The sequence below is a fragment of the Sus scrofa genome, chromosome 1 (genome assembly GCF_000003025.6).
Source record: "Sus scrofa isolate TJ Tabasco breed Duroc chromosome 1, Sscrofa11.1, whole genome shotgun sequence".
NCBI classification, from domain to species: domain Eukaryota; kingdom Metazoa; phylum Chordata; class Mammalia; order Artiodactyla; family Suidae; genus Sus; species Sus scrofa.
In genome coordinates, this window is record NC_010443.5 from 166560157 (window position 1) to 166584564 (window position 24408).

General features: G+C 49.3%; 1 protein-coding gene across 4 annotated transcripts in view; it reads left to right on the forward strand.

Moving 5' to 3' along the window:
• CORO2B (coronin 2B) overlaps positions 1 to 24408 on the forward strand; it is a 142971-nt gene that overhangs the window by 94287 nt on the left and 24276 nt on the right. For all 4 annotated transcript variants that reach the window (XM_003121757.5, XM_013993330.2, XM_013993332.2 and 1 more), the window contains exon 3: positions 19697 to 19813. In XM_003121757.5, the coding sequence (XP_003121805.1) occupies positions 19697 to 19813 (117 nt within the window). The remainder of the gene's footprint in view (positions 1 to 19696; positions 19814 to 24408) is intronic.

Here is a 24408-nt window from a genome sequence, read left to right on the forward strand (position 1 = left end):
TTTATATAAACACAGGAGTGGGCCAGGGCCAGGAGAGTTAAAAAGAGGGACCCATTCCCATGACTGCCCCTGACTTGTGATGTATCACTGGGTGGCCCCACTTTGAGAACAATGAGCAAAGCTATCTCAGAGCTAGCTATAATTCTCTGCCCCTGGGCAGGAATAAATCTGAACTTACTGGAAAGACATTTCCAAGGGTGGTTCTTTGGGCTCAACAAAGAAAGCCCTGTTTCCTGATAATAAAAAGATAATTTATAGATAACCACCTAGGTATAGAACTGGAGAGGTACCAAGGAACAAAGTGGAAATGTTTAGAATCGTTCATTTTTATAGATGAATCAAAAGTGGAAAGGGACAATAAATGTGAAGACGAATTAAGCAAAGAGCTCTTATAAATCATTAAGAAAAAGACAAACATCCCATGAGAAAAAATGCTCGTACCTCATGGAATGAGGTAATTCACAAGCAAAGAAATGCAAATGTCCAATAAGCAAATGAGGACATAATCAACCCTACTAGACATCAAAGGCTTGCAAATGAAAACAATGTCATATTTTTTCATCTAAAAATAAGCAAATTAAAGATATTGCAACATCCTGTGCTGTCAGAGGTATGGGGAAACGGTCATCCTTCTGAGTTGCTGATGGGAATAAAAATTAGTACAACCTTTTCGAAGGACATTTAAAAATCATAACAAAAGCATTTTTTAGTGCAGTCTTGTTAACCCAGCATTTTCACTTACAGGAATTTATCCTTTAAAAAAATACAAATGTGGGCAAAGATTCCACCGTGTTAACCATAGCCTTTTTCAAGTATTGGAAATTATAAACCTCTTATGGATCTAAAAGTAGAGGAGTGTTCCATATCCTGTGGTACAGCCATACACTATGAAATACAATGCAGCCATTAAAAATGGTGATGTCAAAGAATATTTAATGTCACAGGAAAAAACCAAAACTCCCCAGCTAGGCATCAAATAGAGCTGATAGCAGTTCCCATTGTGGCTCAGTGGTAGCAAACCTGACTAGTATCCATGAGGATGCAGGTTCAATCCCTGGCCTTGTTTAGTGGGTTAAGGATCCAGTGTTGCTGTGAGCTGTGGCGTAGGTTGCAGCTGTGGCTCAGATCTGGCATTACTGTGGCTGTGGCGTAGGCTGGCAGCTAGAGCTCCGATTTGACCTCTGGCCTGGGAACTTGCATATGCCACAGGTTCAGCCCTAAAAAGACAAAAAAAAAACAAACAAAACAAAACAAAAGACATAATAGTAGTTAAGTTGCTGAAACTCGGCCTCTGTCTGCAGGTGCCGAATACAAACAGAGACAAGAGTTTGGGGTGAAGGAGAAGGAGATTGCTTTATTGCTTTGTCAGACAAAGGGGGCCACAGCAGGCTAATGCCTTAATGACTGTGCCCCCCTTGGAAGAGACTGGGAGGTGGTTTTATAGTTTGAGAGTGAAAAATAATGCCCAGAAAAGGATCAGGGTAGATGCAGCCTTTCAGAGCTGTTTTTCAAAGCTGGTGATCCTTCTTTCAGGAATGAAGAATGCTTCATTAACATTTTACCATTTGTTGGGGGGTTTAGTGCTGCAGAAGAACTCAAGATATTGTTAACCATATTCCTTGAGGAGAAACTTGGACCCTGTCCCAAGGCTGCACTCCTGTTTCTTGATTGCTCCCCCCTGGTGTCTGCATCCCCTCCCTGCCTGGATTAGCAATTGTTTGAACCTGCCCTTTTGAACTGGGAGTTGGGGTGTGTGTGTGTGTGGAAGGGGGAAGGTCATGAAACTTGGAGCTTATTCCCTAAAAGCAAGAAAGGAAGGACACAGAAAGACTTGTGTGCCCAGGAGCCCCACGGGGCCCTGCTCCGTTATAGTTATCCCTCGTCTATATTTCCTAACTTTCCTTTATTTTTTTCACTACTTTTTTTTTCTTTTTTTAATTGAGGGGGGGGGGCCTCTGAAATGTCAGGGGTTGGAGCTCACACTGGATTTAAGAAATTTCCCACATCAAGTTCACTCCTTGTTGGCTGTAGACCTACATGTTGGCGAACGTCTCACCCACGTGGCTTAGCTGTTCTGTACCTCCGTTTCTTATGTCAAAATCAAAGATGCCTTTTCTGCCTCCCTCACAACAAGTGGAAACTGTGTCTGTATTAGTGTCTACTGGTGCATGACAAGTTACCTCAAAACTTGGCTAGGTAGTTCTGGTTCAGGATCTCTCAGGAAGTTGCAGTTCAGTTGTCAGCTGGGGCTGCAGTTATCTGAAGGCTCGATTGGGGGAACTTAGATTTCCTAGCTCACTCGCATGGCTGTTGGTCCGAGGACTTTTACTTCCTTGTCACCCAGGCCTCTCTATAGGCCAAGTGTCCTCCCTCATGGCAGCTGGCCTCCTCTGAGTGGTGATCCAAGAGAGGAAGAGGGCCCAGGGAAGAAAATCACAAGCTTTTATAGCTGTCACTGCCTTTTTTTAGCATCATACACTGACCCTGGTACAATGTGGGAGGGGACCAGGAGGTGGTGGATTTCAGGGGCCATCTTGGAGGCTGTCCTCACCACATCCCAGGGTTAAAGTGTTTTAAAGGAACACATTGCAGGGGGCAGGGGTGGGGGGAGCTGTGCATCAATTTTCAAAATTCTGATTATGCCCAGCTTTTTTTGGAAAACCCTGGAGAGTATGATGGGAGGCCCATAGGGGTAGTGAACAGGAACAAAAAGTCCCTATTAGACTAGTTCACTGAGTGCCACTTGGGGACTAGTTCACTGAGTGCCACTTGGGGAAAACACACCAAAAATAATAGCCATTATTCCTGAGGATAGTGCAGCAACTTGGTAACTCCGAGTTGGGGTGGGTGTGTGTGTGTGTGTGTGTGTGTGTGTGTGTGTGTGTACTTTGGGGGTGTTTTCAAATATAATTTTTGAAATAAAAAAAAGATATCTAAGGATAGTGAGCTCATCTGACTCTCAAAAGAAACCACAAGTGGTGCTGTGGCTGAGCTTTGGAAGTGAAAAGAAAAGGCACCATGAGAACCAGGAGGAATCCTGGTCCAGGATGGAGAGGCCTTGGGAGAGATGGCAAGGGAATGAGAAAAATCCAGGCATTCCAGGTTATGAGGTAGGGATCTGGCACCCATGAACCTGCCCTCCCCCCTCCCCGCCCAAGTGGCCACGTGTTATGGAATGCCAGGTAGAATGGTGAGAGCCAAGGGTATGAGCTTGGTGATACTCAAGCAGCCCCCACACATGGCAGTTGGGTCACATGCACTTGGTGGAAGGTGTCAGGGGTGGCCTGGGCTGAAGATGAGCTCAGATGTGTGTGCAGCAGCCAGGACAACCCATATCCCAAGGAAAGGGTCTAAGAACAGGCTGTAGCTTGGAGGGCGGTAAAGCAGTGCCTGGGACACACCATGAGTGCTGAAAACCCAAGCTAAAAGTGGGGATGCAGAGAGTCTGCTCTCTGGTCCTTCAGCAGTAACTGGGGACGTTAGTGAAAGGGATGTCACTTGCAGTGGCAGAATTGGAAGGAGCCTTAGATTTATCAGGACCTGTCCCAACATCTCATAGATAAGAAACAATGACCCAGAGAAAGAAAGTGTCTTGCCAAAAGTCACACAGCACTGCAGGTGGCCAACTAGGAACGGCAATCCAACTCCCAGGGGCTGGCAGATGAAGAAGTGGTTGATTTTTTTCTCGTAGCCCAGGAGCAGAGCCAGGTGCTCATAGCGGGAACTACAAGAAGGCAGGTTTTCATCTCAATATAAAGAAGAATCTTCTAGTGAATATAGCACAGTAGGAAGCTACAGTTGACTGGGAGCATTCAGGGCAGGAGTGGGTCTCAGGAGCCAGAGCCCTTAAGAAGAGCCGGTGTGCTAAATTTCCTCCCTTACAGACTAGAATTGGGATACCACTGAGAGCAGCGCAGCCATCGCCCTCTGCTGGTGAAATAGTGGTAGCACAGCTTCTCCTGCCTGGTCACTATGCTATCTCTCTGGCTCAGGGAAGCTTTCCAGATAGGGAAGCAACCTCTTGGGGTGTGAGAGTTCCCTGCTGGGAGCTTCGGAAAAGTGAAGGAGGGATAGCCCTTGCACATATGTACCAGAAAGGCAGGCAAGGTCAGCAGGATTCCCCACCATTGTCTGTAGCATGGAGTGAAGCTAGCAACCCACCCTCAGCTCATTGATGTGTGCCCTGTGTCTTCTCGGGGTGACCTTACTGTCCTCTTCCTGTGAGCAGGGCCTCCAGAACCAACAGGGCTGGGACTGGGGGCTGAGCTGTGTGTCTGGAAACCTGGGTGTGACCCTGGGCATATATCATCTACTTACTTACTGGGTGACCTTGAGCCAGTGGCCTTCCCTCCCTGGTCCTCACTGATCATGGGTGGAGGGACAGGACTCTGACTGCCAAAGAGAGGCTCATGGATAGGGGCTCCTCTGTGGGACATAGCATAAACAACACCAAACTCAGTGGTGCCCAATGACCTCATAAGGCAAGGTTTGAGGTTAAGAGTTTGCACTGACCACAGCCACCTTATTCTTTCTCCCCCCCACCTCCATCCTTTCCACCAGTGCCCTCATGCTCTTTCCCCACAGTTCTTCCTCTAGGAAAGTTCCCAAAGCTCATTCAGAATGAATGACCAATAACATCTCCCACCACTATGTACCCTCCTCAGTAGTATCTGTATGTTAAGAGAAGCAAGGTATAGACCCAAAGGAATGGATCCCTAATAGTAGAATTTCAGATCTGAGTCAACTGGAGAATCAGAGATCTTTTTATAAGGTAGCAAGATTTTACAGTCAAGAAAGAAAGAGGAGCCCCCCACCCCTTTTGTGCCGGTCAGACTACAGGCTGGAAGTACAGTATTGTTCTCAGCTCCACAAGCCATACTTTAATTGGGAAATAGAGCAGAAGGTAATCTGAAGAAGGCAGCCATGATGGCAAAAATACTTCTAATCCAGCACGAATTGGAGTATTTGTATCCCCTCTTCAGTGTGGTCTGAGGTTCCCCTTCCAGCCTCTGCCTTTTGCTTTGCTGTCAGTTCTTTGCAAGGATTTCACAGTAACTGAAGGGAAACAAGCTTGTGTTAATCCCCCTTTTTGACAGAGTTCTGCTTCTGCTTAGACCTCCAGATCTGTCCCTTCCTGTATGTCTCATCTTCCCAGGGAAAGCATAAGCTTCTGAGGGAAGGAACAACATCTTCTAGACACAGGAGGAGTGCCTGGTGTCTGGAAAGAACTGGGAATTTGGGGGAAGGGGGTATAATCTGAGGCTGTAGTTTCAGCTCTGGCACATTTTAGCTGAATGATCTGGAGCAAGTCAGTTAACCTTTCCAAGGCTCAGTTCTTTCATCTCTAAAATTACAGAAATAAGGAGTTCCCATCATGGCTCAGTGGTAAGGACCCCAACTAGTATCCATAAGGACGTAGATTCGAACCCTGGACTCACTCAGTGGGTTAAGGATCTGGCCTTGCCGTGAGCTGTGGTGTAGATCACAGATATGGCCCTGATCCTGTGTTGTTGTGGCTGTGGTGTAGGCTGGCCCCTAGCCTGGGAACTTCCTTATGCCACATGTGCAGCCCTAAAAAGACAAAAAATAAAATAAAATAAGGGAAATAACACCTCCCCTGGTAAGATGAGACTCAAGATGTTTGAAATAATAAAACCAAGGTCATTAATAGAATAATACACATACACGTATACTCAGCACCTGTAAGACAGCCCTTCCTTCTTAGGCAAGTCATCTGTGAAATGGAGATAATAATAGGTTAATACATCTTTAAAGTGCTTAGGGGAGTTCCCTGGTGGCTCAGTGCATTAAGGATCTGGTGTTGTCACTGCTGTGGCTCGGGTTCAATCCCAGGCCTGAGAACTCCCGCATGCTGTGGCCAAAAAAAAATAATAAAGTGCTTAGAAAGCACAAATAGATGATAGGTGTTCAGTAAATGTTAGCCATTCTTACATCACCTGGAAAGAGGATTCGTTCATTCATCCAATTTTTGCTGAACCCCTACTATATGCCAGGCAGTGTTGGAAGCACTAGGGATCCAATAGAGAACAAAACAGACACATTTCTGGCCTTTGTAGAACATACATTCTAGTGGGGGAGACAGACAAGTAAATCTTAGAGTGTAATAGAAGGTAATTAATGCTAGGAGAGAAATAAATTAGGGAAGGTGACAGAGGTGTGGGAGGATGAAGGGTAGTTACAACTTTAAATAGGATGGCCAGGGAATCTGACTGGCTCAACACTTGAATTAGATATTCATCACGGTCCAGTCAGCTCTATGTAACTGTATGGCGAAGGTGGGAGAGGGGGTAAATGAGGGAATCTGATTAGCTCAGTTTGAATTAGATGTTCATTCTGATCCAGTCAGGTGTGTATGTGTGCGTGTGCGTGTGCGTGTGTGTGTGTGTGTGTGTGTGTTGGGGATAGTTAACATGGCATTGCATTGCAGCATCAGCGAAGGCCATATTTAGGGAGTCATTGTGAGCTGTGTAGACCCTGAGTTCAAGGGAAACCTCTTTTTCCTCCTGGCCGGCCTTGGCTCTCAACTAGCTGAAGGTCATTGTTTTCAACTATCAGGACTGAGGTGACAGAGGGTGACCACCTCTACCCACTTCTCCTGATCCTTGCTACTGCTCCATGGCTGGGTGGCCAGGTCCCTTCTACTGTCATGTCAAGAACAGGTCCTGATCCTCTGGCTCAGCTGGCCACAGGGTCTCTGTGCAATGGCAGGAAGACATGAGGCTGGATGGGGCTGGGGGCCTCCTCCCCTTCCCAAGCAGAGATCAGCCTTTGGGAAAACCCCTGCCTCCTGGAGCCCAGCGAGACGCAAAGACTTGGCTAAGGAGGCAGATCTGGCCCTTCTGTAATTGAAAAGAGCTCCTCCCCTTTGCATCCCAAGTGCCACTGTCCTTTCCCAGCTAAGGCCTAACATACACTCAGCATCCCCAGGAGAGTTGCTCAGCACCCATGCTGCTGGCTACTAGCGTGTCCTGCAACCTGGGTGGGTTAGAGCTCCACCCTACCCAGTCCGGGGACACCACCAAGCAGGGCATGGCCTAGGGCTCCATGGCACAGAGTGTGGGCTATGGGGGACGAGGAAGCCCCAATTTCTATGCCCAAGTCCTTGGCCTTCATAGCTACATCTCTCAGTGCTCAATGCAGGCCAGGCCTGTTCCAGTAGGGTAGCCCCAGGTCACTGGAAAGATAATGGATCAGGCTAGAGGCCAGGTGGCAGGCATGCCAGGGGATGCGTTCCCCTCCCTGCTCCTCTGTCAGCCCAGCTCTGCTTGACGCTAGGAGCAAAACCCAGCTCTGGCTCTCTGGTGGGTGAGGGGGGGTGTGGGTCTTCCTGGAAGTGTCACCTGCTTCTCACTCATGCCTTCATTAGTACATAATGATTGGTAGAATCTACTTTGTGCTTGGCTCCGTGCTGGATTGGGATACAGCCATGAGAAAAAGACAGAATGTGGACCTGGCATTCAAAGGCGGGATTTCATCTCTAGGTGGCCAGAACCAAACCCAGGGAGGGTCCTTGTCTGTATCTGATGAGCATAGGTGTGAAGGTTCAACTTACAACCATAGACCATCAGAGCTGGAAGGGCCCTGATGTTTCAGTTCTGTTCACCAGACACTTCTGGGCGTGTGTGCAGGGGCCATGCTGGATCTGGGATACCAAGATGGGTTGGACGCACCCAGCCCTGGGGCGCTCACTGTCAAGTGGGGCTCACAGAGCCATGAGCACAGTGCAGGGGAAGATGTGGTTCTGGGGGGCAGGTGCTGTGCAGAGCACAGGGATGGAGGGGGAACTTGAATTCTCACTTTGCAGATGATAATGATAATTTTTATTGGGCGCTTATTTGGTGCCATGTGCTGTGCCAAGTGAGCTTACGTTCATTGTCTCATGAGGAAACTGAAGGCCAGGGAGGAGGAGCTTGCCCAGTCACTCATCAGTGTGAGCAGAGCCAAAACTAGACCCTGGTGCCTCAGAGCTTGGAGCCCTGCAATAGGTTTCTTCTCCCTCCAGCCTAGCCCCAGCCTCCGCAGAATTGGTGAGGAGAACGCTTGGGAGAGGGAGGAGCCACTAAGATTTGGGCTGTTCACTTTCCATTTGAAGGGAATTTTCAAGGAGGTTGAGATCCCAGGGCCAGTGTTGCAGAGGTGGTGCCGTCCTTTCTCTGGCTTTATAGTTGTCCTTGATGGAGCAAGGCTGAGGGTCTGAGCCAGAGGTCCCCTGCCCTTCCCATGCGTTTCACAGCTTCTATGGGGCAGGGGCAACCCAGGGCTGAGCCTTGGTGGTGTCTAAGCAAAACAAGATGGCGGGCATTGGGCCCATGCAAGTCTGTACGCTCTTGACCAATGGTGGGTTCCCTCCATAGATAATCCCAAAGAGGCAAGGCAGAGGAATGGCCAAGCTCAGGGGAGTGTGGATGGTGCCTTGCGATCCACTTCTGCTGCTCACAAAAGCAGTGTCTGTGCAACTGGCACCACCCTGGTTGGGGAATCATTTGCTCTTGAATATAGACTTGACACTGTGTGGCCAGAGGGCATAAGAAGCATGTCTTATGCATCTTAGGCTTCACTTGTGTCCCCACTCTGCTGAGAATCCTCCACGATTTTCTCATTGGAGATGAAGGCCCTGATCATCTCCGGGGGAAGGCAGCCAGCAACCATGAAACAAAGCAAACAACACAAGGCAGTGCTAAATTAAGAAGCAGGGGGGCATCATGGTTAAGACCAGGGCACTTGAGAAAGCCAGTCACCATGTGAATGGGATCCCCTTGAGTTGTGCAGTACACAACTTATGCAACTGTATAGGGAATCTGATCAGGTCCACAGTTTATGGCATCATTAATATATTCAACAAAAACTTACGGAGAGCCTACCATCAGTCAGGCACAATTCCTGATGCTGGGGTTATAGCAGAGGGCTAGACCAAGAACCACCCCTCATGTAGTTTATATTCTTAATCAAAAGTCACACAGATTGAGGCTTGAGTCCTGGCCCCTCACTGTGTAATACATTTTCGCCAAGCTCCAGTTTCCTCATCTGTAAAATGGATACAGGGTATGTACTTCATACGGTTATTGTGGTAAATAATTGAAATAACACTTGGTTTCAGTCCTGACATGTAGAAGCCCTTAGGGAATGATCTCCAGTATTATCACAGACGGTAGATTATGGGGGAAAGGCTGGTGAAAGCTAAGGTTATGAGAAGTCATAAGATGTGGAGAAGTCAGATGAGACGTCTTAGCAGGAGCAGGAGTCAGGGTGGCTCTGGAAGGCTGGTTAAGGCTCACAGAGACCTAGAGGACCAGGCCCTTCTAAGGGTGAGTATCATGAGGAAGATGGGGAAGGGAAATGAGGCTGCTGTGGCCCAGTGAGGAGCACCCTGGTTTGGGGGCCGTGTTTTCCCAATTCAAAGAGGATCTGGCATGATCTGGCAAAGAGGTCTGTGTTTCTTCTAAACAGGAGGAGTAGTCTGAGAAAAAATGGGGTCATCAAAATATGGGGATTTAGGAAGATTTCAGTATTTTATTAGGACCTGAGACACAACATTTAAAATTGAGAAGTATGACCCCAGTAGAGTTGAGCAAACTGGCTGGTAAGTTTGGGGGAGGCTGGGGAAGAGTGTCAGGGATGGGGGCTCCAAGGCCAAGCAGATAAGCCGGATCTGATGAGGTAGGGACAAGGGCGCTGACTCAGTCAGGGTTCCTGGTTGCTCCCAACAGAAGTCGCCCTTGGCCTTCCTGAGCAGAAGGGGATTTGGGCCCCTCACAGATTCAAGGGACTGAGTGGGGGGAGAACCAGACGTGGAACACAGATGAGCCTTAGGCCACAGGAGTCGGCCTGAGGGCCCAGAGGAAGTTAAATCCATCCGTGGCCATCCTGGGTGGGAGGCTCTGATTGGCCAAGCCTGGTCACATGTCCCTCCTTGGTCCCCAGAGGACCCTTGGTGGGAGGAACCTCATTTCAGCTCTCGTGATGGAAGGCGAAGTACTGCATCCCAGCATTAGAGCAACAACGCGAGAGCCTCCCGAAGCAGGAAGGGAGCTTGGATGTCCAACTGCCAGATTCCTACAAATGGCTACAGCCGTGGAAGATTCTGGAGGAGCTGCACAACGAAAGTGATCATTATAGGATGCTGAACTCACCCTGAGGTTCGGGAAGAGGCAAGCACCCAGGAGAGAGTGCCCTGGGGGGATGCGTGGGGACCTGGGCCTGGAGAGGAAGGGGCAACTGTAAAGGCACTTGTGGGGATTCACTTATCCGAGGCCCCTGGGAATCTGCTCTGACAGCAGAGAGGCTAGCGAACAGCTGTCGGAGCTCGAGGGGGTCACGTGGCCCAGGCGGGCTGTTCAGACGTCATTTCATTTCCCGCTCTGATCGCCAAGGACCAAGGAGTGCCGCCCTCAGGAGTGACGCAGTGATCGTTTAGCAGTGTCTGCTGTCGAGCCCAAAGCCTGAGGGGTGGCAGGTGTACCCCCTGTTTGTTCTATCTGTCCATCCAGAATGTCTCTGCTTTTCAGAGGGAGAGACTTAAGACAAAGATTCTTGTCCCAGGCCACCCAGCCAGTGAGCAGCAGGGCTGAGATGAGCCTGGAATTCTTTACTGCTCTCTTCCTCCCCCAGGAGGCCCATTCCCACCCCCTCCCCCAGCACACACACATACATAACACACACCAGGGATTTCAACTGGAAAAACCAGAAAACCCTTTCCAGCTTGAAAAACACAAATATAGAAGACAGTGGAAAAAAATCAAAACAGGAAGCCATGAATTTGGGAGGCTTCCTGAGGTCTCGCCGTGGACTTCTCTATGAATGGGTTACTGACTTCAGAGCATCACAACCTATGTTACACCCTCTGCCCTTTGGAAAGCTCAGCTCCAAATCTAGGATTTCACAAGGTCAAAAGAGCAGGATCCAGAATTATCTCCTGGCATGGAGAAGGTAGAGAGATTTGTCTGTTCCTCGGATGGTATTTTCTGGGTGCCGAGGATAGACGTACACAAGAAGGGAAGGGAATCTGGGCTAAGGGAACAGCATGAGCAAAGACCCAGAGGCAGGGAACATTGACGATCATTCGCTCAGCTTGAGTTCTTGCTATGAGCTGGGCACTGAATGAGGCCCTGAAGCTGCCTTGGCCAAGGTCACTGTCCTCATGGTGCTTACAGCCTGGTGGCAGGGACAAACCAGGAGCCAAAGGTCCTCAGGTGGCGAGAGCATTGAGGTGGGGGGGTTGTGTATAGTCAGGTGTGGGTGGGCGATTGTGTCAGAACAGGGTCAGGCTGGGGCTACAGCAGCTCTGATGTCTCGTAAGGAGTTTGGCTTTTAAAGTCAAGGTGGTAGGGAGCCATTGAAAATTTGAGAGTGGAGGCGTTATTACAGCAGAACCATACTCTAGAAAAATTAGGCAACAGTGTGTAGGATGGATTGGAGAGCAGTGAGAGCAGACACAAGAGGCACGGGGACAAACCAGTGGACCCACTTCAGAAATCCCACAGCACAGTCTGTGAGCTCTAGCGTGACTAAAGCCCTCCACCCAGCATTTCCTAGCTGACTGCCCAGGAATCTGAACAGCCAGGAAGGTCTACCTCTGGGCCAAAAGGCTTTTTCAAAAAGGCTCCTGTGAACATGCACGTAGATGAGCCACAAGAAGTGGACCCCCAGGGTTCTCCTGAGAAGGCTTTCGTTTATTATGTATATTATTTCAGATTCATGGGCGAAGCCAGCAGGGCCCTGAAGTGTGGGGACATGAGACCAGTGAGTTCTGGTGGGGAGGGAAGGAGGGTGTGCAGTCAGGGGCCTGGGCGGAAGTGGCAGGGAGAGGAGCTTGTATGGGGGTATGTGTATAAATGTGTGAGCCTTTTGCAAGTGTGTGTAGGTGTGCTGGGGACAGTTCCCTGGCAGATTGGGCACACCCTGCGATGGGGCACCTACGCTTTGGATGAAGGGCACACAATGTTTAGGAACATGAAGCCCCCTCTCTCCCATGCTGAGAAAGCCACAGTGGTACCCAGAGCTCTGAACCTGCACAGACCCCTAGTGACACTGCCAGGTGGGGAGAGTCACCCCTTCCCCGGGCAGGAATAATTAGATAATGTACCTGGAAGTACTTTGTAAAGTGCCAGGAACTGTGAGCTGGGGGCGAGGCCACCTTCAGAGCCAAGAGGCTTGGACACACGGAGCCTGACTTTACCCAGGGCTTTGCAGAGGACCACAGTGCCCATTTTATAACATAGTGACTCTCTCATTGACTGTCAACACCCATCCAGAGCAGAGTGAGCAGAGAAGACCACAGGCAGCTTCCTTGGATGGTCTGGGGTGTGTTAGGCAGCAGGTGGAGGAGGGAGTATGATGACGGGAGAGGGGAAATCCCTAAACATGTTTCCACCGCTTGTGGTTCCACCGTTAGATCCCCCATCTCCTGGGTCAGCAGTTATCATTGCCCTGGGGCCTCCTTTAAACTGCACATCACCTGATGTGACTGTTTAGCTTCCTATTTGCTTCATCTGAGCCTGCACTGAATGTGCAATACTATTCTTTGATTTCTCACCCCACCCTGGCACCCCCATGGAGGAACGCTGACAGTCTCTGCCCTAGAGTAATGCAGGTGCTTCCTGGAGGCCCCAGCAGAAGATGGAGCCTCTAGGGTGTGGCTCCAAAACTTTGCTGCCCAATGGAATCACTTGGAAATCTTTAAAAGACACTGATGCCTGGATACCCCCCTCCCGGACACTGTGATTAAGTTGATATGGGGTACAACCTGGGCATGGGAATTTTTTAAACATCCCTGGTGATTCTAAAATGAACGTAAAGTTTGGGAACCACTAAGAGGAGGGGAGAGACGGAGTGGGGAAGGAGGGTCTTCAAAAGCAAGTGTAACAGTCTTTGCAGTGGAGTTGCCAGCCTGTCCCTTCTGAGAACCTCAGGAGAGATTCTGAGATCCTACTTAAGATGTATATTTTTCCCCCAATGTATCAAGTGTCTCACCTGCATTGTGACATAGGAGGCAGCATAGCCAGAGGGCACTGAGTGCAAATTGCAGCTTCTCACAGCCCAGATGCATCCCCTTGAGCAAGTCTCAGTCCCACAGCTCAGTTTTCTCATCCTTAAAATGGACTATTGCTGGAGGGTGGTAAGGATTGAATAAAACTTTACAAAACTTTGTTGTAAGATTGAAGTAAAATAATGAATGTGTGTAAATTGTTGAGCACAAGGCACTTGCCAAATGGTCTGTTATTACCATCATCTTTTTCATTGTTGTCATCAGTAGCACTGTCCTGTGACCTTCTGTCCTGGTATGCCAGAAGCAAGGCTCTCTGGTTGCAGGTGTACCTGGCTTCATATAGTATAAAAGGTGGCCATGAAGAAGCAAAAAGGGCATTAGTCCAGGGTCTAGGAATCTGGGAAACCCAGAGAGGCCAAAGCCCATGTTCAAGGTTATTCATTGGCTAGTGATGTGAACTGGCACTGGGCCGAAAAACCCTACCTCCTGTTCAGAGTCTGTGCTTTCTGCCTCACTTAAGCTGATAGCCCAGGTAAGAAAACATTTTGCTTCTGTGTACAAAATTCAACTTTACTGTAGTGGGAGAGTCTAGGAGGCTGAAACTGCAATGCAGGTTGTTTTGAAAATATCTCGTCCTCAGTTAGTTCACTGGGTTCACATAAAGCCTGGACTGAGGCCCAGGGTATCTGCCACTCCCCTGGCAGCCTGCTGGGTGAGCCACACCCGCCAGCATCTCCAGGGAAAGGCTGGGCCAGCCTGCACACACGCCACACACACACACCACACATTCTCTCTCTCTCTCTCACACACACACACACACATAAACCTATTTTCAGTTAGTTATGTAAGTTTATTCAATTTCAAGGATATTATTTTCCTCTGACCTATGGTAACAAGGGAGTAAAGAAGCCTTTATGAACAAACATATCTGTGTTCCACAAAAGCTTTTGAGGCATATAAACCTGGGTGGCATCAGTCTGCATCTCATTTCTTTAAGACCTTTCTGACCAAACTGGAGAGGAATAGTTTTCAGCCAAAACTGTAGTGGTCACGTCCCACCGGGGGTAACAAAAACAAAAACAGAACAAAACAAAAAGTTTTGTTTTGTGTGTTTTAAATAGCATCTGTAATTTTAATAGAAATTGTAAATATTCATTGTGGAAAAATTAGAATCCACTAAGAGCCAACAAGCAAGAGATTGCCACCCTTAACCCTTTGATGTATTTTTCTGACAGACTGTGTATTTTTTTAACAGCTAGGGATCATTTTATGTTTATAACTTTATTCTTTTTTTATTATTATTATTTTGGTTTGTTTGTTAGGGCTGCACCCGTGGCATATGGAGGTTCCAAGGCTAGGGGTCAAGTCGGAGCTGCCAGCCCACATGACAGCCACAGCAACGCAGGATCTGAGCTGTGTTTGCAACCTACACCACAGCTCATGGCAATGCCAGATCCTTGACCTGCTGAGTGAGGCCAGGGATCGAACCCACAACCTCTTGCTTCCTAGTCAGATTCGTTTCTGCTGCGCCTCTACAGGAACTCCTATAACTTTATTCTGATGTTCTCACTTACCATTAGAGCTTGGACAATTCCAATGTCATTAAATAAATACTTTTTTAAAATATGATTTTTATTGACCTCATAGTCTTGCATTATATTGGTGTCCTAGAATTCTTTTTGGCAGTGCCCTATGGCTGAGCATTTAATATTGGTCCCTATTATAAATAACATAGCAGTGAGTGTATTAGTATCCTTCCCTGTTCATTTCTTTGGGATAAATTCCCAAAGTGGAGTTATTGGCCAAAGGCTACGAACCTTTCAGAAGTCTCTGAGACCCTGTCAAATCGATCTGCAGGCAAGTTGCCCTGCTTCATGCTCCCCTGCACCTTATAGAGAACCTGAGTCTCAGCCCCTCTCAGCTCTCTTTTGGTGTGTTTTTGAGATGCAGCACTGGGCTCCTCTTTGAGAAGGTTCAGGTACAGCAGCCGCCATCCAACTTTTTGACCTTGGAGATCTGACCCAGCAAAGGGGGTTCGATTTGTCCTGTGAGGCCTCCAGGATAAGGCCAACCCTGACAGCTCAAAGATCTCCTTGATGCTTATTGATGCCCTGTAACAGGCGTCCCCACCCCACCCCCTGCAGCAGGGTGTCCGCCCTAGCTCTGTTGAGGCTGAGGCGCTCTTTGAGGTTCGAAAGCCAGGTGGCGCGTTAGACCCCAGACCCACTGTGAGCCAACCAGCTCAGCAGTGATGCTGAAGTTGTGAAACAGAGGAAAACCTTGACTCCACTCTTTAGAAGCTCTCTACCCATCTGTTTTCTCAGGTGTAAGGTGGGGTTGTCATGAGGATTAAATTTGGTTATATCTGTAAATCAATATAAACGTGATTATGTTAATATATGGGTGTGATCACAAGTATGAGAAGGCAGTATTGGGTTTGGTCACTAGTCGCACCCCCAGCCAGAAATTGGAACAGAAAAAAGAGGCACTTGAGGGGTTGGGGGGAAGATTTGTTCACAGTTATTAAAAATTCAGAAAAAATATAGAACAAGCTTCCTTTAGAACACCTGGTGTATGGGTTTTATTTGTTTGTTCTTTCCTTGTTGTGTCTATCAAAGTCATGATTGTGCAGAGTTCATGAAGCCTAATAGCACTGCAAGGCCTACAGCACTACAGGGGTGTGCCGGGGTCTGCTTGTACCAGCTCGTGAGAGCCTATTGTTACATTTTTAGGTGTTGTGCAAGGCAGTTTTTAAGCATGACCATTATTATTATTATTTTTGTTTTGGTCTTTTTGTCTTTTTTTAGGGCCGCACCTGCGGCATATGGAAGTTCCCAGGCTGAGGGTCCAATCGGACCCCTACACCACAGCCACAGCAACACGGTATCCAAGCCGCGTCTGCGACCTACACCACAGTTTAACGGCAATGCCGGATCCTTAACCCACTGAGCAAGGCCAGGGATCGAACCCCCATCCTCATGAATGCTAGTCAGGTTCACTAACTGCTGCGCCACAACGGGAACTCCAGTACGACCATTATTAAACATTAAATTACACAACTTTTGATTCCATGAGTTACGTTAAAAACAGGTACTAAATATTAAAAGCCTAATTATTTTACTACTATATGTGTTCGTGAGGTAATTACATCTATTCTGTCTGTATGGTAGAAATGTAATACAATGGTGTGCTACTGTGAATATCTTTAAACTCTTCTTTCGGTGATATCACCTTGGTAGCTTGAAATTAGCCCTGGTGGGAATGTTTACACCACTGAAATGGGCAGACGCACCAAACCAGGGCCTTCTTTCCCCTGGAAAACCAGTTGTTAAACATTTACCAGCATCCCAGGGCTTGTACCCCTGATCCCTAGCCTGCTTTGCCACACTTCTTGTTTCCTATTCCCTAAAGGTAGCTGCATTCATTGCTTTTAGCTGTTTCTTTTTGCACTTCTCCCCATATTTCTTAATTACATGCTTTCACTGCTATGCCTTGATTTTTTAAATCTTAGACACTGTCAACTGACTTCCTATTATGGAAGATGAGAATCTGGCTCTCTGCCAGCTCAATCTCCCCTCTTAACTGTACCCACACACTTTTCCTACCTCTGCCTTCCCAGTATATTATAGCACTATTCATGTTTAAATAAATACTCCGGATGTACATTATTATCACGATATAAGTATGGTATGTAAATCATCAGCACTATGACTGCATTAGCTTTCTTTTTTTCTCTTTTTTCCTTTATTTTCTTTTTAGGGCCACGCCTGCGGCATATGGAAGTTCCCAGGTTAGGGGCCTGATGAGAGCCAGCCTATGCCACAACCACTGCAGTGCCAGATTTGAGCCGTGTCTGTGACCCACACTGCACCTCTCAGCAACGCTGGATCCTTAACCCACTGAGTGGGGCCAGGGATCGAACCTGCATCTTCATGGTTACTAGTTGGGTTCATTACCATTGAGCCACAATGGGAACTCCAGCATTAATTTTCTTATACAGTTTTTTTCCTGGAGTTAATATTGCATTGTCTAATTTGCTTGATCTCTCTATAAAACTGTGGTTCTCAAACTTTTCTTCTGAGCAGTGAAATTTGTCTTTCAACCAAAATTTTATGTGGAACCTGCTATGTAAAATGGGAAAATCAGATCTGCCAGGTTGAAAGGAGGTCCTCTCCCCTCGGGGGCGCTGCATATAGTCAAGCAGGTTGTGCACTGCATAACTCTAGGTATCACCATGCACATGAACAACAATATGTTTTGGTCCTGAAAATCATCATTACCCACCCCTTTGGGGAAGGCATCCATTGTGTAAAGAGAGTTCCACCCAGCAGTATACATTACATCAGGGGCCTGACCTCTTCTTATTCTGAATACATTCCAGTGATGAGGCTTCACTTGTCCCTCCAGGGCATCACCTACAGGCTGCTGGCCAGAAGTGACTGCTAGCTGATGACCACCTATTGATTGATTCAGTGCCCCTCAGATTTGCCTGGATGTCAAAAGCTTTATGCAGATGGCCTTTCTCAGGGACCACTCCAGGGCAGCCTTTGGGATCAGATGTAAGGAGGGGCTGTGTCAGAGAGTAAGTGAACTGTGCAAGCAGATACAGGGCCTATCTCCTGTGGATGACAGAGCTGGAGGAGGGGAGCTGGCCAACAGTGAGCCATAGGGTTCGGAAAGCTCAACTTTGATGGTCACCCTTGTGTGGGAATCCTAGCTTTGCTTTCAGCTGGGTAGCCTTGGGAAAGTACCTTAACCTCTCTGGGCCTTAGTTTCCTCACGCCTAATTCCCTGGGATTTATCAGAGTTAAAGAAGCTTGTACCTGTGCAACCCTAATAAATCCCAAGGCCACATGTGGCTCAGTCTCTGCTCGAAGTCTCATTTAAAGAAACATAGTCTAACAACCTAAAAGTAATTGAAAAAAAAATTCCAGTTTAAACTGCTTCCCTCATTCAATGGGAAAGGGGATCCCACTCCTAACTGAGAGCCGTCTTCTCCAAATCCTTTCCCCCCATCTTTAATTTCCCCCAATGTACAGTGTCAGTGTACTGAGGTCTGAGTGTGACCTCCAAGACCCCTTTCCTCTCTTTCTCTGCCTCATTCCTCACCCTCTATAACTCTGCCATTTCCTCTAGGTCTGTTTTTTCTCTACCCATCTTGCAACTGCTGAGTTACAAAAAAACAAACGATCTGGAGATAAGCTGATAGACATGCAGGCAAGGAGTGGGTGGGCAAGAGGTTATGGCAGGATGCACACTCTGAAGTAACTCTTGCCCCATCACACTGGTGAAGTATAAGTCATATCTAGCAGGTGCTTGGCAGAAACTGGTTGTCTTTCTCCTTATTGAGGAACATAAAAGGAGGGTGAGGTTTGACATGAGTAAGGTGCCTCTGATCACCTAACTACTATTAGCAGATGGGTAGTGACTGGGAAAACCCTCCATATTTCCTCCACACCTGAAAAAGCCAATATTAAAAAGACCTGGGGATGGAGACAATAGCTTCTATCTGCCGTTTCCCCTCCCTTCCCTGCTGCCTTTATCACCATTAAGCCTGGAACTCCCCCGGCCCCCCCAACCCCTTGTTCCATCTTTGGTGGACTCCATCCCCTTGCAGGATGTCTTCTAGGTCATTTACTGTGCACCTACTGTGTGCCAAGCTTGTAAAGAGCTAGATATTCAAAGACAAGGAAGACACAAGCCTGTCCTCAGTGGCTCACAGACAAATAGAAACAAACTACAGTTCTGCCAGCTGGTGCCTATAATAGAGGGAAGCACAGAGGAGGCATTCTTAACCCATTGAGGAATCAGGGAAGACTTCTTAGAGAAGGTGTCATCCAACCTGTGTGATAAAAACTGTCACATATTGAGCACCCATTCTGATGATAATCTCCGCACTAAGCACTCTGCTAAGCATGTTAGCTCGTTTAATTCTCACAGCAATACTAAGAGGAAGGCGTTGCCATCCTCATTTTAGAAATGAGGAAATCAAGGCTCAGAAAAGTTCATTGACTTTCCCAAGGCCACAGAGCTAGAAAGTGGCAGAGCTGTGATTCAAACACAGGCCCGTGTGACTCCAAACACTACGCTTTCAACCGCAGGGCACCAGGTACAGGTGTTTAAGTTGTGCACCGCACAAGCATGCTGCTCCTGGGAATGGCACCTTTCATATCCCAGGCAGAATAACTTCTATGAGCGCGTATGGGTGGCCCTGGCGATTCAGGCCTCTCCACTGATTCCCGGAGCAGCAGGAAAGAGCCTCCTCTTGCTCCAAACCTAGCTGTGTCACCGCCTCTTAGAGGCAGTGAGGAGCAGACACATGGCCCAGTAACTGCCAGGGTCGCTGCTCACCAGGCTTTTTGGTCCTTCAGGTGGAGAGTTTCATCTTCACTTTAAACTTTTTTTTTTTTTTTTTTTTTTTTTTTTTAAAGGAAGGGGCATCTTTCTCTAAATTACACAAATGTGTTGTGTGGACCAGTGCAGTCCTACCCACCATCATTCAGCTTTGGGAGGATGCAGCTGCTGAGCAATACGGCCCGGTAGGATGCAGGGACCCAAAGACGAAAAGACATTATTGGGCCCTCAAGGACTTTCCAGTCCAGTTTAGAAGCCCAGGGTACAGGTTTTTCTTTCAGGTCATCCCAGGACCATCAAACTAACCCCCCTGTCTCTCTCTTTCTCTCTTGGCAGACGGGCAGGATTGAACCCAACTACCCCAAAGTCTGCGGTCACCAGGGCAACGTGCTGGACATCAAGTGGAACCCCTTTATCGACAACATCATTGCCTCATGCTCGGAGGACACGTCGGTGAGCAGGACGGTTGCTTCCTGGGGAGGGTGGGCGCATGGGAGCTCCTCCCAGCTTCCATCTGGAGGTCTTCCTCTCTAAATTCCCCCCTCCTCTTTCTTTGCCCTCTTCTGTCCTCTTTGTCATCCCTCTAGCCAACCCCTCAACCCTGGATGGGGAGGTGGAAGAGGACGGGGCTGGGGGGGAGCAAATCATGGACTGTTTGGCAGGTCTTATGCCTTTAGCGTGATTTCACTGAAAGGTGTTGACTTTGTCAGTGTGAATCAGAACAACAAGATTCAGTGTGTGATTCAGCACTGGTCTGTGGTCTCAAAAGGAACATAGACAGGAGGAAGGGGGAAAGGAAGGGAAGGGATGAGCCGTGAGGAAAAGAGGCCCTGTTCCTCCAGGCTGGGCAAGTGTACCATCTGGTTTTGTCCTCTGTGAGCCGTGGTTTTAGGGAAGGACACTGGGCTGAGGGTTGTTGTGACTTGTCCAAGGACCCACCGTGGTGGCCCAGAATTTGAAAGCCATGTGTCCCACCCCTGACTGGGGAGAGAGAAGAAATAGGAGACAGAAAATGAGGAGAAGGGAGCAGGCAGGAGATGGAGGGAAGGGGAAGAGAGGACAGGTGGGGAGATGAAGTGGAGGGAAGAAAGCAGGCGGAGACTTCAGGGAGGGGAGATGAAGAACCCAGGAAGAGGAAAATGTGAAGCTGCTGTCGGGCCACCTTGTCCCCAGGCTCTCCTGATTTTCACAGGTGGAGGCAGGGCCAGCTGTTGACAGTAGCCTCCACGTTTCTGGAGAGGGGTCCCTGCTCTTTTCCTCAGTCGCCCGTAAGTAATGTTAAAACACCAGCCTGGAAGCAAGAAGGGATTTCAGAACCTCAGCCAAGCTGGTGAGGAGGAGCTGCCCCAGTCCCCGGTGTTCCCAGGTGAAGGAAGATCATCCTTCCAGTTAGGCCACAGGCATCTCTAGCGCCACTGGCATAGCCTGGGCACAGGTCCTAGACTCCCAGAGTCCTGGACTTAGAAGGAACTTTGGAGCTCATGTCTCCTGTCTTTCCAGACTGCCTGTGAGCTCCTGAGAGCAGAGGCCATGGCCTTTTTGGTTCTGCATCTCAAGCATCCAACACAGAGCCTAGTACCTAATAAATGCTTTGTAGTTATTCAGTGGGATGGATGGATGCCTGGATGTATGGATAGAGAGTTAAATGCTTGGATGGCTAGATTAGTTGGATAGATGAAGGAATTTTTGGATGGATGACTACATGGATGGATGGATAGATGACTGAATGGATGGATAATGAATGGAAGGGAAGAAGATGAAGGTGAATGGATAGATGGATGAATGGAAAGATAAATGAATGCTTGCGTGGATGAATATAGCCCAGCTAATGAATTATCCAAAGAAAGAGAGAGCTTCACAATTAATAGTCTCCACTGGTTAACAAATTGCAGGGTGGGGAAGAGGTCCGCTGGTGCAGTACCTAGTAGAAAGGGGTGGTAGAAGGGGCTAAGAGAGTGGAATGGACTTGACCAGCTCCTGAAGGTCAGAGCCCTGAGTCAACCCAAGAGGGTTCCTGAGAGCAGCAGCAGCAAGAGCAGGGCCCATGTGAGGGCAAGAGCTTGTGCTGGGCACGGTTCATTAGGTTTGGTTACTTTCTTCAGCCAAATGGTGACAGTGGCCAATGGTTAGAGCACAGACAGGCTAGAGGATGGGCATCAAGACAGGTGAGGAAGCCCAGATGGGAATAAGGACATGGGTTGCTTTCTGGGCTGGGAAGGAGGCAGCTGGAGTCGGTGAGAACCAGAGAGCTCGATGGTCAGTGCAGATGAGGACTGGGCTCAGTGGGAACAAGGGCGTGGAGGTGCTGCCCATCCTTCTCTCCTGGGTTCAGGGGGCCCAGGAAGGAGCCTGTGCCACAGCCCACTCCATCCCTGCCTGTGCTGAGGTGTTGAGCCACTATCACTAGGCATTGGGGAGAGGACACCCCTGAAACTCTGGGGCTGCTTTACACTGAGCTCCTCCACCCACTCTGGGCTGGATACGACACTACCAGTTAGCTCTCATTGCCACCCTATGTGACAGGCACTGCCACCCCAAGCTGAGGGCTGGGGACACATCACGGAACTGGGGAGCAGAGGAGGGCTGCTGGCCCCACAGCCCGAGCTCCTTCTGCTCTGTGCAGTCTCACGATGATATCAATCTATGGAGAGCCCATGACAGCAGCCTCAGATCCCTCCATTGTCTCGTATCTTTCCAGGGGAGCCTGCTGGAAGAGAAGGGCAGCATCCAGCTTGCTCTGGGTGGACAGGTTAGGCCGGGCTCTCAGAGTGGCTGGCTGCTCTGGCTCCACCTCAGGGGGGAAAACTTCTTCCTGAATCAGGGCGAGGGTGGAAGGGGTGGAGAGGTCACTGGGCCTCATGGCCCTGCCCGATTCTAGCTCAGCCCGTCATTTCACCTATGTCAGGTGCCACGTGCTCCAGGACCCCAGCTGATAAACCAGACAGCCATGTTCTGTGCTCAAGGAAAGCACAAGGCCCAGCTCTGGCCACACGAGCCAAACAGCTGTCCCCAGTTTAAGGCACACTGGACCACAGTGTGCCCACCCCGGATGCTGGGCTTCCAAGACAGTGTGATTGTGGACTCTGGTGGACCTGGAATTGAGTTTCAGTTTCACCATGTACTAGCTGGATGACCCAAGAGTGTGTTATGTACCCTCTCTGAGCCTCAGTGTTGCTCCTCTCTATACAGCACTTATAATGGTGCAGCCCTTTGGCAGTTGCTATGCTGATGAGAGGAGGTCTGTGCCCAGCACTATGCCTCCTGGTCTCAACGCAGAGTGAGGTAGCTGCATCCGCATTAGGTCAAACAGAGGCCCATGTGCCCAGGGAGGAGAGAAGGATTCCTTTTGGCTGAGGTGCAGGCAGAGTAGCGAGGGTCAGAAGGCTGGATGGACCTTGGTGAAGCAGGACTTTGACAGCAGAGAAAAGGTTTGAGGAGGCCCAGGAAGAGGGCATAGGCAAAGGCCCTGAGGGAGGATGTCTTAGTGTACTTGGGCTGCTGTAACAAAGTACCACAGTCAGGGTGGCTTTTGAACAACAGAAATGTAGGGCTCCTGGTTCTGGAGGCTGGAAGTCTGAGATCAGTGGACACCATTGAGGTGAGAGCCCTCTTCTCATTGTGTCCTCACATGACAGGAAAAGGCTATGGAGCCCTAATTCACAGGGCTCCACCCTCATGATCCATCATCCCCTGACGGCCCCACCTCCTAATATCATCCCCTTGGGGATTAGGATTTTAACGTAGGAATTCGGGGGCAACAGGAACTTTCAGACCGTGATGGCAGAGTTCACATGGCGTGTTTGGAAGACGGATGTCATCTGGTGTGGTTGGAGCCCTGGGATGGTGGCCAGGAAGGAGGCTGCAAAGGGAGGTTAGGAGTAAAAGGAGAAGGCTTGGGATGCTGGGGTGAGGCGCCAAACATTGAAATGAGACTTGTGCTTCTCAAGCCATCTGAACATAAGCCAGAACACCACAGAGTCAGTATGGAGACATGACATGGTCCAGGGTTCAGGGAAGAGGAGCAGCTGGATCTAGGGGTCCCAGGGACTTTGCGGAGAGGGTGGAGCTCAGGCTGGCCAGGCACGTGCTGGAATGTGGCTCAGCAGAGAGAAGGGGAGCTCCCAGGGGAGGGGTGTGGCTTGTGTGTGTGGAAGGGGGTGGGTGTAAAGAGAAAGGACATCAGGCTTGGTGGCACAGGATGGGCTGGCCCGGGGCTGCTGATCCAGAGGGCAGGGGATTAAGTCCCCAGACCAGAGAGGAACGAAGCTCTTGCTCTGGCTGCCAGTCCAGTTGCCCAGAAGTGGCAGCCCAGAGCCCGCACTTTGCCCCTCAGGTCTCTGCCCCTCCTCAGCCTCTGAGCTAAGCCTCTTGGCATTGGAGTCAACAGCCCCCCGCCCCAAGGCTGGAGTCAAGTCCTTCCTGGCGAAGGGCACACTGAGGGCCCAGGGGAAGCCCCTGCCCAAGGTCCCACAGGGAGTCACGTCCCAGACAGGGCTGGAAACCAGGTCTCCTGGCTCCCAGCCAGCGTTCTGAGCACCTCATCTACAGCCCTAGTTCCCAGTGAGGAAACCAAGGCTCAGAGTCGCAAAGGACTGGCAGTTCAGCTCCATCAAATACTCGGTGCTTCCATCTGTGTGTGCTCTCCATGCAAAGCCCTGGCGGGCACCAAGGGCACACAGAGCGGGACATCCTCGGCCAGGTCCAGGAGGGGTGGGCTGTAAAGGCAGAGGAGCCAGCAGCCTCCAGGGAGGGGTGAGGAGACCACTCATGCTGCCAGGGCTGCTCTGACCTTCCCGCCTCAATTGAAGCCCCCTCCAGGAGCAGGCCTCCCTCAACCAGCTCCAGACCAAACAGTCAGCTTATTGAATATCAGACATGACATCCAGAGCCAAGGTTCAGAGGTCAGTCGGCACGCCGGCTCTGTGCCAGGCACTGTGCGGCACACGGGCTGGGGAGGGAACTACCGAGAGGGGCCCCAGAGAGATATGCTGTTCAGGGCAGGCCTGACCCATGTCTCCTGCGGGCCTTGTACACCCACTGCCACTCCT